The 15801-nt window shown below is 41.5% G+C and overlaps 1 protein-coding gene across 5 annotated transcripts; it reads left to right on the top strand.

Annotated features, from left to right (window-relative positions):
* Window positions 1–484: 484 nt before the first annotated feature.
* ZNF502 (zinc finger protein 502) lies at window positions 485–12242 on the top strand. Of its 5 annotated transcripts, none has more exons than XM_007983902.3 (4): window positions 495–604; window positions 2481–2578; window positions 8646–8760; window positions 9305–12242. In XM_007983902.3, the coding sequence occupies exons 3-4, from the start codon at window positions 8706–8708 to the stop codon at window positions 10882–10884; spliced, it is 1635 nt and encodes a 544-aa protein (XP_007982093.1). In that variant the 5' UTR covers window positions 495–604; window positions 2481–2578; window positions 8646–8705; the 3' UTR covers window positions 10885–12242. The 5 variants fall into 5 exon arrangements, with proteins under 5 accessions (XP_007982095.1, XP_007982093.1, XP_007982092.1 ...); XM_007983901.3 differs by having other exon boundaries at window positions 496–1104; XM_007983904.3 differs by lacking the exon at window positions 2481–2578 and having other exon boundaries at window positions 485–604.
* The last annotated feature ends 3559 nt before the right edge of the window (window positions 12243–15801 follow it).

The following is a 15801-nucleotide window of genomic DNA, read 5'->3' as shown; positions in this document are numbered from 1 at the left end:
GAAAAGATCTAGAGTCAGGAACAGGCAAGGGATTTCAGGGGGCCAATGGGAATTCAGTAACGTTAGAGCAGAATGTATATGATAGGCAAATAAGAGACGTTGATATTGAGGTCAGTTTGTGTGGGCCTCGATTGGTAGTTTGTCCTTTATTCTAACATAACAGGGCATCACTCAAGGTTCTTAATAGAGACTATTTTAAGCAGATAGAATATACTAGTTTCTTGTTGAGATGGCCCATTCCGGCTCCTACCCAGCATCCTTTCCATCCCAACGTCTCCCTATACAATTTTCCTGAGGGTTGAGGTAGCCACTGTGTTTCAGGGCAAGATAGTTATTAATGGGATATCAGTAAAGCGACTGGGCTTGACGGGAAACAAGGCTGGAGTTACAGGCTGGGCTTGGAGGGAACGCCTTCTTCTAGGGTCCCATAGAGATGTTCCTCCCGCTTCCTAGAGAATCAGAGAATGGATGCGCGAGCCCGCTGCTGACGCACTACCGGCCGCGCCACCACTCCTCCGGTTTCAGAAGTTAAGGCTGGGGTCCTGGCTGCAGTGCGCCTCCGGGAGCTGCCGCGCCGCTTCGCGCGGAGTCCCTGGATCTCACAGTGAGCGGGTTGGGACCCAGGGAAGGGAAAAGAGGGGACCCGGCGAGCCACGGCTGGAGCGGCGGGCTGGAGGGTTATTTGGGAAGTCAGCTCCGGCCTCGATCCTCCCCGAGTTGCTGCCTACGCGTGCCGCCCGGACCTGGGACACTCCTGGCGGCTCGGCCTGCCCAACCTGTAGCCTCAGCACTGCAGACCCCAAGGCCCAGCACAGTGCCCAGCACAGAGGAGATGCCTAGGAAAATGGCGGAATGAATGAATGAATGAATGAATGAGTGAGTGAAGGATGGATGGATGATCAAGACCTAGGACCTATGTCAGGAAACGAGATCCTGGGGATCAGAATTCTCGATTCCGGTACCAGTTTCTTTCCCCGGCCGATCCTGTAGCACCGAAACTTGTTTAGAGCATGTTTTTATAGGAGACGGCACATAGTGTAAAGCGCGCTCGTTTGGAGTCTTGAGACCTGAGTTACAATTCTGGAGGGTACAGAAATCTCTAAGGTACTGTGTAGAAGTCTGTTCCTTGCTTCACAAAGCCCAGTTGACAGTTGTATGTGATAGCATGTATGCAAACCTTAATGCCTCCCAATGAAGGGTTACTCTCCATTACATGCCAAACATTACACCGAATTCAGGGCGAGGCTACAAAAGAGTGACGCCGGAGACTGCCAAATGTAAAGATGCTTCCAGTCTTGTGTAGGACGATAAGTGCATAAGCAGATTCTGGTGGTAATATTTTAAACTACATTTATTTAGCACTTACTGTATACCAGGCACTATTTGAAGCATTTGTGCTAATTGATTTAATCTTCACAACAGCGTATTATGTGTAAGGTTTTTGTTGTTTTGTTTTGTTTTGTTTTTTTGTTTTTGTTTTTTTGAGACGGAGTTTCACTCTTGTTGCCCAGGCTGGAGTGCAACGGCGCGATCTCCGCTCACCACAACCGCTGCCTCCCGGGTTCAAGCGATTCTCCTGCGTCAGCCTCTCGAGTAGCTGGGATTACAGGCATGTGCCACCACACCTAGCTAATTTTGTATTTTTAGTAGAGACGGGGTTTCACCATGTTGGTCACGCTGGTCGCAAACTCCTGACCTCAGGTGATCCGCCTGCCTTGGCCTCCCAAAGTGCTGGGATCACAGGCGTGAGACACTGCGCCAGGCCTATGTGTAGTTTTTAAGTGAGGGAACTGAGGTACAAAGAGAACAGAAAACTTGTCCCAGATCACATTACTAAGTGACCCAAGGCTGCATAAGAGATAAAGTGTACTGCCGCAGCTTGGTTGAGTGCGCTGTTTGGTGCCAATATGCAGACCAAGAAGGGCTTCAGAGAGGAGTACATTTCAATGTGGTCTCATTGGAGGGATTGTTTAAAATTCTTGAAAAACTTCATCTAGCTTGCCTAGATTCCTTTAGCTAATTATTGAGGGGTAAGGAGGTGGCATCTGGGCAAAAGCGTACAAGGTAGAGGGAGGAAGCCCGCTCTCTATTAGGTTAGCAGGATAAGGCTATTAAGAGCCTGTTTCCTTTTACCTTTCACCATAATACTCATCTTTCCCCAGATCTGCAGAGGGATCTTTTTAACATCTTAAAATCAGTAACAGCCAGATTATTGCACAATAGGCATTTGTAGAAGCACTCATACATTACTTTCTGGGCAACTTACAGACCTAGGAGTCAGCACATATGGACCAAATTTGGTCTTCCACTTTTTTTTTTTTTGGTAAAACTTTTATTAAAACACAGGCAAGCTCGTTCATTTACATATTGTCTATTTCTGTTTTCAAACTACAAAGGCAAAGTTGAATAGTTGAGGCAGAGACTATATATCCCATTTGACCCATTAAACCTAAAAAAATTTGCTTTCTGGCCTTTTACAGAAAATGTTTGATGACCCTTGACATTGACAAACTGCTAACAGCTCAGATGATCCACGATTGGAAGGATGCGGTCATCACCAAGATGTCTTTCTTTCTCTGTAGGTTTTAGCATCTAACCCCTGTTGAGTGCCTGCCATCGAGTAGATATCTTTTTGAATGCTTTATGTGAATTAACTAATCAAGGATTCACGGATTATCAGAGCTAGAATGACCCATAAATATTGTCTAAGTTGTTACCCTTTTCAGATAAATAGCCTGTCATGTAGGCCCACTCACATAGGCCATTGGCAGAGCAAACTTTCCTGACTCCCAATCCAATCTACTATCATCTTGTGAATGGGAGGCCAATACCATAGCCTTTTGTTTTTGTTTTTGTTTTTGTTTCTGGGTTTTTAAAAAGTAACTTTTTCTAACTATAAAAGTAATATATGTTTATTGAAGGAGAAGTAAAACATATAGAAGAGTATAAAGGACTAAAGTAACCCATTAACCGACCTAGAGATAAGTGTGTTAATATTTTGGTAGGTTTTCTTTATGTCTTTTTTAAATGTGTGTGTTTTATCTGTTAATAGTTTCTATGTATTGAGTGCTTAGTCCCAGTATATGTGTGCCTATTTCTTGTTTTTGTTTTAGTGTTTTGTATCTTCCTGTTTTAACATATTATCTTTTCTCATGAATATTCTTTGAAATTATGATTTTTGATACTTTCATAATCTTATCTTTAGTAGTCTGTCAATGTTTATTTGCCTGTTTAACAACTGTAGTAATAGTGTGATCTTTGTACATAAATCTCTGTGTCATCTCTGATTATGCTTTTTCACTTTTTCTTTGATTACAGAAGTTAGTTATTCCCATGGGAAAATTTTCAAACATTACAAAAACAGAGGCTTTAAGGCAAAAGTTTACCATAATTTTATTCTTCAGAAATGATCACAATAAATAATTTGATATATATTCTTATAGATTTGTTAGTTTTTTTTTTTTTTTTTAAGGCAAAAGTAGAGCAAAATATAGATAATAGTGGACATTTGGGAAAATTATTCACAATTCATTATTTTACCACAGTGATGATTATTTTTCCTTCTTGATCTTATTCAGATGTATTTTTAAGTTTTAATTTTTGAGAGGGGTCTCGCTCTGTCACCCAGGTTGGAGTGCAATGGTGCTATCACAGCTTATTGCAACCTCTACCTCCCACGTTCAAGTGATCCTTCTACCTCAGCCTCCTGAGTCGCTGGACACAAGCACGTCACATGTATATTTTAACAAACATATATTTTACATTATATTAATACTTGAAATTTTACTGTACCGGGTATTTTTAACATATGGCATAAATATTTTTTCCCAATAATCACATATTTTCATTTTTAATTATCTTTATGTCTAAACAATTTTCACCAAGTAGAAGTATCATAATTTGCCAATCCTCAGTGTCCACCAATAGACAAACTTTATTTCTGTGTACATTTCAGGGGATATTTTTACAAGTAACAGAAGAATTCTGTTTCTCTTCTCTCTGGAAAGTTACTTCTTTCTGAGAAAGTTCTAGTAGAATTATTAGGTCAAAGAATATAGTCTTTTTTTTTTTTTTGAGGTGGAGTTTTGCTCTTGTCACCCAAGCTAGAGTGCAGTGGCGTGATCTTGGCTCATGATAGCCTCTGCCCCCTGGGTTCAAGCAATTCTCCTGCCTCAGCCTCCTGAGTAGCTGAGATTACAGGCGCCTGCCAATGTGCCTGGCTAATTTTTTGTATTTTTTAGTAGGGATGTGGTTTCGCCATGTTGGGCAGGCTGATCTCGAACTCCTGACCTCAGGTGGGATCCACCTGCCTTGGCCTCCCAGAGTGCTGGGATTACAGGTGTGAGCCACTGTGCCTGGCAGAATATAGTCATTTTTTATGGCATACTGATGACTCTGAGGTACACTACAGATGGTGTATATACAAAATGAGCATTCTGTTCTGAATTCCTGTATCCACAAAATGTTGACCACAGCATCCTAAGTATAACTAAGCTACAACTTTCACACCTGATGTATATTGCTAGATTCGCTCCAGAAAGATGGTACCAACTTACGTTTGCACTGGTGTGTGAGAAACTCTTTCTCTGCACCTTTGTGAATCTTGAATGTAGCATTAAAAATAGATTTTCCACTTTGATGTAAAAATTTGATTCTTCATTCTTTCAGTTTCCATTTCCTTGTTTACCACAAAGATGGAACATCGTTTTGATATGTTTATTGGCCTTTGTAATTCTTGGTGTATTTTTTGTATTTTCCGTTTTTCTCTCAGTTCACCCTTTTTTCTTACTCATTTGTAAGAAGTCTTTATTAGGTCTGTCTATCCCTTGATATATAACTGAAAAATACTTTTTTTAAAGCTTGTTTGTCTTCATTTCTTTGTATTTTGGATATACAGGGTATTGTTTTTATGTGGTCAGATTTATCAGTTTTTGTCCTATCCATTTTGCATCATGCTTGAAAGTGCTAACCCCAGAATGAATTTTTGGTCATATTTTATTTTGTGGTTTTATTTTTTATATTTAACCCTTTAATTGGTTTCAGTTTATTTTGGTGTGTGGCACAATATAGTAATCACACTTTTTTTTCCAGGTAGTTAGCAATGGTGCCAACTTGATTTATTAATTATCTATCTTTTTGTGATTAGAAATGCTGCTTTTATCATATATTAAATTATTTTTATTTACATCTCTTAGAGGATTAGAGATATTTTATTTAATTAATTTATTTTTAAGACAGGATGTTGTTTTGTTGCCCAGGCTGGAGTGAAGTGATGCAATCTTTTTTTTCTTTTTGAGATGGAGTTTTACTCTTGTTGCCCAGGCTGGAGTGCAATGACACGATCCATCCTCACCGCAACCTCTGCCTCCTAGGTTCAAGCACTTCTCCTGCCTCAGCCTCCCGAGTAGCTGGGATTACAGGCATGCGCCACCATGCCTGGCTAATTTTGTATTTTTAGTAGAGACAGGGTTTCTCCATATTGTTCAGGCTGGTCTCAAACTTCCGACCTCAGGTGACCCACCTGCCTCAGCCTCCCAAAGTGCTGGGATTACAGGCGTGAGCCACCGTGCCCGGCCAATGCAGTCATATTAATAGCTCACTGCAGCCTTGAACTCCTGGGCTCAAGTGATCCTCCACCTTAGTAGCTGTGACTATAGGTGCATACCACTACACCCAACTAATTTTTGTTTTTTGTAGAGATGGAGTTTTCTCTGTTGCCTAGGCTGGTCTCAAACTTCTAGCCTAAAGTGATCCTCCCACTTTGGCCTCCTGAAGTGCTAGGATTACAAGTGTGAGCTACCTCACCTTGCTGGAATTAGAGATCTTTTAAGTGTTTAGACTCACTGTTGGAGTTTTCCTAGCCACATTGCTTTAAAGATTTTATCTGTTACTCCTGTGATTTCAATTACTTTTTTTTATGTCTAAAACTCTTCAGGCCACAGTCTCTCTTTCAGCTATGTATGCCCTGTTCTACCTTCTGTGTAGATATTTGAAACTACAGATATCTTACTGCTTTCCAGACCAGTGTACCCACTGTCACTAAAGGTCACTGTTATCACCCAAAACTGGCTAATTATCCTTGACATCTCCCTCTCTCACCCCTCCCACCAATATTCATTCATTCTGGTTGATTCTTTTAATCCAGTCCCCATACTGGACTACTGAAATAGCCTTACAAGGGATCTTCAGGCCTTCACCTTACCCTCCCACTCCCCACCACTACACACATTATCTGTTGCTATAGACAGAGGAATGTGTTTCCATAAAACAGCAGATCTAATCATGTCATGTATTTTATCAAACTTTTTCAAATCCTTATTATGGCTTTCTCTTCACTTTAGGGTAAAGTCCTTAAAATGTGTTTTAGGGTTCTGTTTGAACTGGCTTGCCCTCAGGCTTTATGTCTCATTTCTGGTGTTTAATACTTGGGCATTACTGTGTCTCCTTTGTTCTTCCAAAGTACTGAGCTTGATTCCTTTTGTATGTTCATTTTGTCTCTCTACTTTTTCCTTTCTTTTTTTTTTTTTGAGACGGAGTCTAGCTCTGTCGCCCAGGCTGGAGTGCAGTGGCACAATCTCAGCTCACTGCAAGCTCCGCCTCCCGGGTTTACGCCATTCTCCTGCCTCAGCCTCCCGTGTAGCTAGGACTACAGGTGCCCACCACCGCACCTGGCTAATTTTTTGTATTTTTAGTAGAGATGGGGTTTCACCGTGTTAGCCAGGATGGTCTCGATCTCCTGACCTCGTGATCCGCCCGTCTGGGCCTCCCAAAGTGCTGGGATTACAGGCGTGAGCCACCGCGCCCGGCCTTTTTTTTTTTTTTTTTTGAGATGGAGTCTCGCTCTGTTGCCCAGGCTGGAGTGCAGTGGCACAGTCTTGCCTCACTGCAACCTCTGCCTCCCGGGTTCAAGCGATTCTCCTGCCTCAGCCTCCTAAGCAGCTGGGACTACAGGCATGTGCCACCACGCCTAGCTAATTTTTTGTATTTTTAGTAGAGACGGGGTTTCACTGTGTTAGCCAGGACGGTCTCGATCTCCTGACTTCATGATCCACCTGCCTCGGCCTCCCAAAGTGTTGGGATTCCAGGCATGAGCCACCGTGCCTGGCCTACTTTTCCCTTTCACATGTCTAAAGGGGACCCAGACTATATCAGGTCTCCTCTGCTCTACATTCTGTAGCACCCCATATTTGCAGTTTTGTAACTCCCATATTTGAAATGATTCATTTAATGTCTTTATCCAGCTATGACACAAGTTGGAGCCAGATAGGGTGTCTGGCTTCTTTTTCCAGTGTCTAGCACTGATTAGTCACCCAAATCCCAGTCTGCGTGCATGAGTCTCTGAGTCTCTGTAGGACTGTATCATAGCTTACAGGTCCCTTTATGTTATTCCTGTGAATGAGAATCAGGAAAACCCAGATAGGATCTTCTTTTTTTTTTGAATTGGAGTCTCGCTCTGTCTCCCAAGCTGGAGTACAATCGTGTAATCTTGGCTCGCTGTAGCCTCTGCCTCCTGGGTTCAAGTGATTCTCCCACCTCCCATTCTCTTGAGTAGCTGGGATTACAGGCACCTGCCATCATGCCCAGCTAATTTTTATATTCTTATGGAGACAGGATTTCGCCATGTTGGCTAGGCTGGTCTCAAACTCCTAACCTCAGGTGATCCACCTGCCTTGGCCTCCCAAAGTGCTGGGATTACAGGCCTAAGCCACTGTTTCCAGCCAAGGATCTTCTTAAAACTTTAAAATTCAATGCAAAAGCACAGACTTCACTGAGAAGTCCACAAGACCAAGCTTATTATGTACTTGAGCAGACTTATTTTATTCTTTCATGTCTTCCAAGTTCTTGACTCTGGTAAAAATCATCTCTGGATCTTCCCTTTTTCCTTGAATAATGCTGCCAGTTCTGCTTCTCACTTCAAGGTTAAATGGAGAGATATTTTTAAATGAACAGTTTTGATACTGACATTTTTAAAAAGAAGCATTTACAGAAACTGGTATTTTTGCAACTTTTTTGTAAGTCAAAACTTATTTCACAATTAAATTTATTTTTGTTTCTTTTTAACTGCAGCCTGTCCTCTGACACTGAGCTATACCTGAAGAAAAACTGTTTAATTGATATGACATCTTGAAGAAAGGACAATCAGTGTGTCTCTAGTTTGTATCAAGTAGATAGCATTCCCTGACACTATCTCAGCCTCTTGGCGTTTGGTAGAAGTGGGTGAATCAGACTTAGTACACAAGCCTTGCTATGAGGACATTTTGCTATGTAACTTTTAACTATATTGACTGGCTTTTCATATAGATTATTGTTTGATGGACAGAGTGTACTAATTGATGTGAATATACCTATTCATTTAATCTTTATAATTATAAAAAGGTAATGAATAACATTCTGATTTATTTATCAAGTGCTTAAATATTTGATAGTATGTTAGTCTGATGTTATCATTTTTTGGACAGCTAACAAATGGGGTGTGAACCTAGGAGGCTACAAGCCAATGCTGATTTTTGCGGATGCTTCCACATTGTTATCCTGAGAGTTATTGTGTGTGTCATTAGATAGTGTCACTAGGCAACAGCTCTTTGTTCTGTTTACTGGGACAGTAATATTCTCTCTCTCCGTGCACCTTTTACCCCCATGAGCAGGGCTCCCAGTTTTTTCAAGCCTGAAGTGTTTTCCAATCAAAGTGAAGAGACAGTCTGTGGATGTTGAATATGGAAGGAACTGAAGAGAGAGAGATTAGAAGAGAGACTTGTCCAGGTGAGTGAGCAAGGGACAAACAGTGGGAGAAATAGCCAGCCAGCAGGAAGCCTTTGGAAATTATAGAAGAGAAGCTGGGTGAAGCTCAGGAGATAAAATAACTGTCTCTTGTAGGGATGTTGGGTGCAGGGGTGGGTGAACATGTCTGGGGCCAACTTTTTCCCAGTACTAATTTTATTCTCATTTCTAGCATTTTCCTGTTTACAGTCTCCCAGTCTCCACTCTGGATACAAAGCATTCATGTTTCCTGTCTTGCCCTAATCTTAGCCTATGTGTTGGTTGTTGTTTTTCATTTATCTCCATTGTCTCATTCTCTTGCTCCTTGGGTGTCTGTAGCTACCCCTTCCATGGGAGTTCCTCATTAATGGTAATCATATTTCCCTGATACATATCTCTTCTACCAGTTTCAACTCTTAAGTTACTTGACACACTTGTTGTTACTGGCCCTTCATCATAGGCCATTACTGAGGTCTGCCAAAAGTTAAGGACAGGGACCTTCACTCTGCCCTGTATAGGAGATATTCATTCTGCTCTTTTCTTTCAGGCTGGGTAAACAAGAACAAGCCTGCTCCAGAGCAGGATGTCTGTAAAATTGACTCATCAGGGATAGTAGCAAAGAGATTCCAAGAGGATGAATACCAAGATTCTACATTTGAAGAAAAATATGCATGTGAGGGCATGAAGGAAAACTCTCCTAGGGAGATTGCTGAATCATGCCTTTTCCAGGAAGGAGGTTTTGGGGGAATAACTTTCATCCACAAAGAAGCACCCCCTGAAATTATTAGTCAAAACTATAATTTTGAGAAAAGCTTGCTTTTGACCTCAAGCCTTGTTACACGTCTCAGGGTTTCTACAGAAGAGAGTCTGCATCAGTGGGAAACAAGTAATATACACACCAATGATTTTTCAGACCAAAGTAAATGTCCAACTCTCTGCACACAGAAGAAATCTTGGAAATGTAATGAATGTGGAAAAACCTTTACTCAGGGCTCATCCCTTACCCAACATCAGAGAACTCATACTGGAGAGAGACCCTACGCATGTGAGGAATGTGGGAAAGCCTTTAGTCGTAGTTCGTTCCTTGTTCAACATCAAAGAATTCACACTGGAGTGAAACCATATGGATGTGAGCAGTGTGGGAAAACATTTCGATGTCGATCATTTCTTACTCAGCATCAAAGAGTTCACACTGGAGAGAAACCTTATAAATGTAATGAATGTGGGAATTCCTTCCGCAATCACTCACATCTCACTGAACACCAGAGAATTCACACTGGAGAGAAACCTTATAAATGTAATAGATGTGGGAAGGCATTCAATCAGAATACACACCTTATTCATCATCAGAGAATTCACACTGGTGAGAAGCCTTATGTATGCAGTGAATGTGGCTCTTCTTTTCGAAAACACTCAAATCTTACACAACATCAGAGAATTCACACTGGGGAAAAACCCCATAAATGTGATGAATGTGGGAAAACTTTCCAAACAAAGGCAAACCTCTCTCAGCATCAGAGAATTCATACTGGAGAGAAACCCTATAAATGTAAAGAATGTGGCAAAGCGTTTTGTCAGAGCCCATCTCTTATTAAACACCAGCGAATTCATACTGGAGAAAAACCATATAAGTGTAAGGAATGTGGCAAAGCATTTACTCAGAGCACCCCACTCACTAAACATCAGAGAATACACACGGGGGAGAGACCCTACAAATGCAGTGAATGTGGTAAAGCCTTCATTCAAAGCATTTGCCTTATTCGGCATCAGAGAAGTCACACTGGAGAAAAACCCTATAAATGCAATGAATGTGGAAAGGGCTTTAATCAGAACACCTGCCTCACTCAGCATATGAGAATTCATACTGGAGAGAAGCCCTATAAATGTAAAGAATGTGGGAAAGCCTTTGCTCATAGCTCATCTCTTACTGAACATCATAGAACGCACACTGGTGAGAAGCTCTATAAATGTAGTGAGTGTGAGAAAACCTTCCGCAAGTATGCACACCTTAGTGAACATTACAGAATTCACACTGGTGAGAAGCCTTATGAGTGCATTGAGTGTGGAAAGTTCTTCAGACATAGTTCAGTCCTTTTCAGACATCAGAAACTTCACAGTGGTGAATAATGCTGGCATTTAGGTTATGACAGTTTCTCTAGTGAGGATGACTATGAATCTGACTGGGAGTAGAGGGGCAGGTAGAGTTCCTGGAGGGAAGGAAGAAGGAGCCTTGGCTACTGTACTCTGAGAGGAATGTTTCCAGAAATGGAGGTGAGAGCTTAGGGAATGCAGAGCCTACTTGAGGTGGGCATCTGGGAATACAGGGTAGAAAGAAATTCCTGCTTTTGAGATAAAGCCTACACATTGCCACTGTCTCCCCATGTGACTTTACAGCTTGAGGGGGTATTTGTTAAGTTAGCACTTCTGCTAACTTTACAACACCCTGCCCCATCTTATGGCTTGTCACCCATTTTCGTTGGCTGGCAGCTTGAGATGTTTTTCTTAAACACTTCCTGTCAGTGTGAAGTGGCACAGTTCTGATGTAGTGCTAAGTCTGGCCTCCAGATTTGAGGCAGCCCTGACCATGCTACCATGGGGGAAGCTCCCAACCTGTGGAAGTTGTCCTGTAAAGAGGAGACAGAAACAAATAAGAACCAAAAAATAAAAAATAAAAAATCCATATTCATTCATTAAAAAAAAGGAGACATAAAGCAACAACTGGGCTGACCTCTATAGATCTGCCAGTAAAGAAGGTCTTCCTGATTCTTCCAAGCTTTGGGGTGACTCAGAGCTAAGAATGAAACAGGAGACCAAGTTAGAATTCATGATGTTGGTTCATGGGAAGGCAGTCATACCTGTTCAGAGAACCAGTAAGACCTAATATCTATCTCAGAGGTATAATGGTTACCCAGGAAGGAAATGGTCTGCTCAAGTGACAAGCCTCAGAACAGGAAGCCTGCATGCAACTGAGCAAGTCACCTACATAACCCTGCCTGTGCTAAGGTGTACACCTGTCTACTGTAACTTTGCCTAGGCTCTTGGTGTACAGAGACCAGAGGGGAGAGACCCACTAGGACTAACAGCATCCTAACAAAGTGATACTTAGTTTGTTGGTCTTTAGGAGAAAGCATTAGTAATGAAAGAAGATAGAATTTTCAGTTGATTGGATGTTGGGGCCGCTTAAGAAAGTGTTGACATTTGTCATGGAATGATTTTGGAAAGACTTCTAAAAGAATCTTTTTCAAATCCCTGAAAATCAGGATAGCACATTTTGCCACTGACTGTGACAGTATTTTATTCTTTTGAGAGAAATGACATAGTTTTCCCTTTATTTCCCAAATTCCTTTCATGATCTTAACTGCTACCCAGAAATTGAGCTCCAGAAGATTGAGGATAGCCTTTGACTGGTATTTAAAATAGTTTCTAAGCTGTGAAGCTTATAGCATTTTTAAAGTGTGGCTATTAAAAACACTAAATTAAGTTGATTCTGGAATACTTGGTTATTTGGAACTCATCGATTTTTCTAGAGCAATTGCCTTCTAGGGATAGGTTTAGACCATGAATTACCATTAATGGGAATATGGTATAAATATCATATATCTTTTTCACTTTCTATGAAGATTATGTTCTTAAAACCTACCACCAATGAAGTCATAATTGAGGAAATTAATACATTATGGGTAAAAATGCTGTAAAAGCTTTCTAAATATGTTCATGAAAATATTATTTTACCAAAAACAAACAATGTATTTATACCTCCTAGATAAAAACACTGTATAATTAATTACTGGCACATAATACATGTTCAGTAAATATTTATTTCATGAGTTAATATATCAACCATTCCCCAACAGAACCTTTCTTGGAACTTCCTGATGAATATTTATAGCAATATTTGTACACCATCTTGAGAATTATGAGTGGAGACTAGAGAGAATAGGGAGAGTTTTCTTAATAAAGAAACAAGAAAACTTTAACGATATCTTGGGAGGCTGAGGCACGGAGAATCACTTGAACCTGGGAAGTGGAGGCTGCAGTCAGCCGAGATTGTGCCTGTGCACTCCAGCCTGGGAGACAGAGTGAGACTTTTTCTCAAAAAAAAAAAAAAAAAAAAACTAAGTTCTTGTGGAAAAAATTTTCTCAAATGGAACAGACTTGATCCTGAATTTTTAATTCTCAGGCTGAGAAAATCTGGCATGTTTTCACATTCTGGGGAAACAAAGGTAAATAACTGGTCTTTCCACTACCATGACCCCATATTCTCACACTTGCACTTATGTGCTCTGATTTTCTCTCAGTTGCTGGCCCATGATGTGCCTAGTCACTCCAGTGTGGCCCCAAACCTAGGCATTGCCCTCAACCTCAATTTTCCCTCTTACTCAATCTTCATATCCATTTAACCACTATGTCCTGTTGAAGTTATCTCCTATCTCTAGAAGCCATATCCACTGCAATTGTTGTAGTCCAGTCCCCTACTCCTTTAATTTTAATTTTTTTTTTTTTTTTTTTTTGAGACAAGATCTCACTCTGTTGTCCAGGCTGGAATGCAATGGCATGCTCTCTGCTTACTGCATACCCTACCTCCCAGACTCAAGTGGTCCTCCCATTTCAGCCTCCCAAGTAGCTGGGACTACAGGCATGTGCCACTATGCTTGGCTAATTTTTGTATTTTTTTTTTTTTGTAGAGATGGGTTTCACCATGTTGCCCAGGCTGGTCTCGGACTCCTGGGTTCAAGCAGTGTGCCTGCTTCAGCCACCCAAAGTGCTGGGATTATAGGCATGAGCCACTGTGCTAGACTTCCTATTTTAAAATTTATCTAACAGTCTTCCGGTTTCTTGCCCCACTACGCCATTTTCACATTTCTTCTTGATCTTTGTAAGCATAACTAGCTGCTTATTGTTTTCAGAATAAAGTACTAGTCCTTTAAAGAGGCATGTAAGGCCCCTCATCTGGCCCACGCCTGAATTGCCATCCCCAGGTGCCATTCCTTGCCTGGCATGTTCTATTCCATAGTTCAAATTCCTGTGATTCTGGAATATCACCTCTGGACTCTACTTTGGCACTTTTGCACATACTGTTCCTGTTGCCTCAATTCCCTTCCCTGCTTCTGCTTGCCAGCAAAACTCCCATTTTTCACTTAGGAATGTGCTCAGGCAATATCTCAAAGCTGTCTGTAACCTCATGGATGTTTTATTCTGTCTTGTATTTTTCATCATTTTATTATGTTACATTATAATGGTTTGTTCACACATCTTTCCCTTTGTCAGCTTTGCTAGGGAAGGAACAATGTGAAATTTGTTTACCTTTGTATCAACAGTGCCTGGTACTTAGGAGGTGCTCAATAAGTATTTGTTGAACTCAGCTGAAGAGTCAGACATTTCTGTGTGCCAGTCTGCAGGTTGTGACTTAGGTCCCCAGTTGTCAGCAGGAAGGATGCATGGTGAGTATGTGTATCCATGAAGTGTCTGCCAGGAGCAAGAATTCTGCAACTTTCCCTAAGATAAGGTATGTGGTTTTATTAAACAGAAGATCCCATAAAAAACAGTGTTTTTCAATTAGAGATTTAAAAGTCCTATCACAATTTAACAAAATGCTTTCAATTATATTGATGTCAGGGTCAGCAGGAAGAGGAAAATGCATGCAACTGCAGAGACATACCTGTGTCAACTGGAATAGCTATGAAATAGTAAACAGGAACGGAAGAGTAATGCTGGCCTAGCAGGAGGGCATTTGGAGCTTACAAATCCTAAAGTGTGCCAGGCATGGTGGCTCGCACCTATAATCCCAACTACTCAGGAGTCTGAGGTGGGAGGATTGATTCAGGCCAGGTGTTCGAGAGCATCCTGTGGAACATAGCAAGATCTTGTCTCTAAAAAAAAAAAAAAAAAAAAAAAAAGCTGGGTATGGTGGTGCATGCCTATAGTCCTAGCTATTCTGGACGCTGAGCCTGAGGTGGAAGGATTGCTTGAGCCCAGGTGTTTGGAGCTGCAGTGAGCTAGGATCATGCCACTGCACTCTAGCCTATGTGTCAGAGAGTGAGACCCTCTCTCTTAAAAAAAAAAAAAAAAAAAAAAAGGTTCCAAAGTGGAAGCACTTCCTGAGATTTTGGGCTCTGGGATGATAAAGAATTTGAGTGTCTTGCTTATTGTGCACTGAAATTTAATTCATGACTTCAGAAGGACACAGTGGGATGAAGCCACATCAGATCCTCAGGACAAAAGAGGAAAGATGTGATTGGGGTTGCTCAAGACTACACAACCAGTGTCAGATGAGGTTCAAACTGCAATGTCCTTGCATTTCATTCACTTTTCCCTGTATTGGTTATACCTCTATTCCATATGCCTCTTTATCTTTTGTAGAACTGACCACTTTTTTTTTTTGTTTCTGAGATGGTTTCACTCTGTTGCCCAGGCTGGAGTGCAGTGGCATGATCCTAGCTACTGTAGCCTAGACCTCCCAGGCTCAAGCGATTCTCTCACCTCAGCCTCCCAAGTAGTTGGGACTACAGATGTGAGCTACCATGCCTGCCTAATTTTTAAAAAGTTTATTTTATGGCCGGGTGCAGTGGCTCACGCCTGTAATCACAGCATTTCGGGAGGCAAAGGCAGGCGGATCACGAGGTCAGGAGTTTGACACTAGCCTGACCAACATGGTGAAACCCCATCTCTACTAAAAATACAAAAATTAGCCAGGCATGGTGGCACATGCCTGTAATCCCAGCTACTCAGGAGGCTGAGGCAGGAGAATCGCTTGAACCCGGGAGGCGGAGGTTGCAGTGAGCCAAGATCATGCCACTGCACTCCAGCCTGGGTGACAGAGCAAGAGTCTGTCTCAAAAAAAAGTTTATTTTATTTTTTGGTACAGACAGGTTCTTGCTATGTTACCCAGGCTCATCTCAAACTCCTGCTCTCAGGTGATCCTCCTATCTTGGACTCTCTTACAGGCCTGAGCCACTGCATCCAGCCTAGAATTGACCACTTAGTGCTCCAGTCTTTTCCTTATCCTGAGGATGTGAGGAGCTCACTTGTATAAGATTGAGAGGG

This window comes from Chlorocebus sabaeus, chromosome 22 (genome assembly GCF_047675955.1).
Source record: "Chlorocebus sabaeus isolate Y175 chromosome 22, mChlSab1.0.hap1, whole genome shotgun sequence".
Lineage (NCBI taxonomy): Eukaryota > Metazoa > Chordata > Mammalia > Primates > Cercopithecidae > Chlorocebus > Chlorocebus sabaeus.
Note: the sequence above shows the minus strand (reverse complement) of the source record. Positions and strands in the feature narration are given on the sequence as shown.

Bases quoted from the DNA above. Each gene is read 5' to 3' on its own strand.
- ZNF502 (XM_007983904.3), top strand. From the start codon at position 8,706: ATGTTGAATATGGAAGGAACTGAAGAGAGAGAGATTAGAAGAGAGACT. The intron at 8,761-9,304 runs GTGAGTGAGCAA...CTTTTCTTTCAG, and splicing joins TAGAAGAGAGACTTGTCCAG to GCTGGGTAAACAAGAACAAG.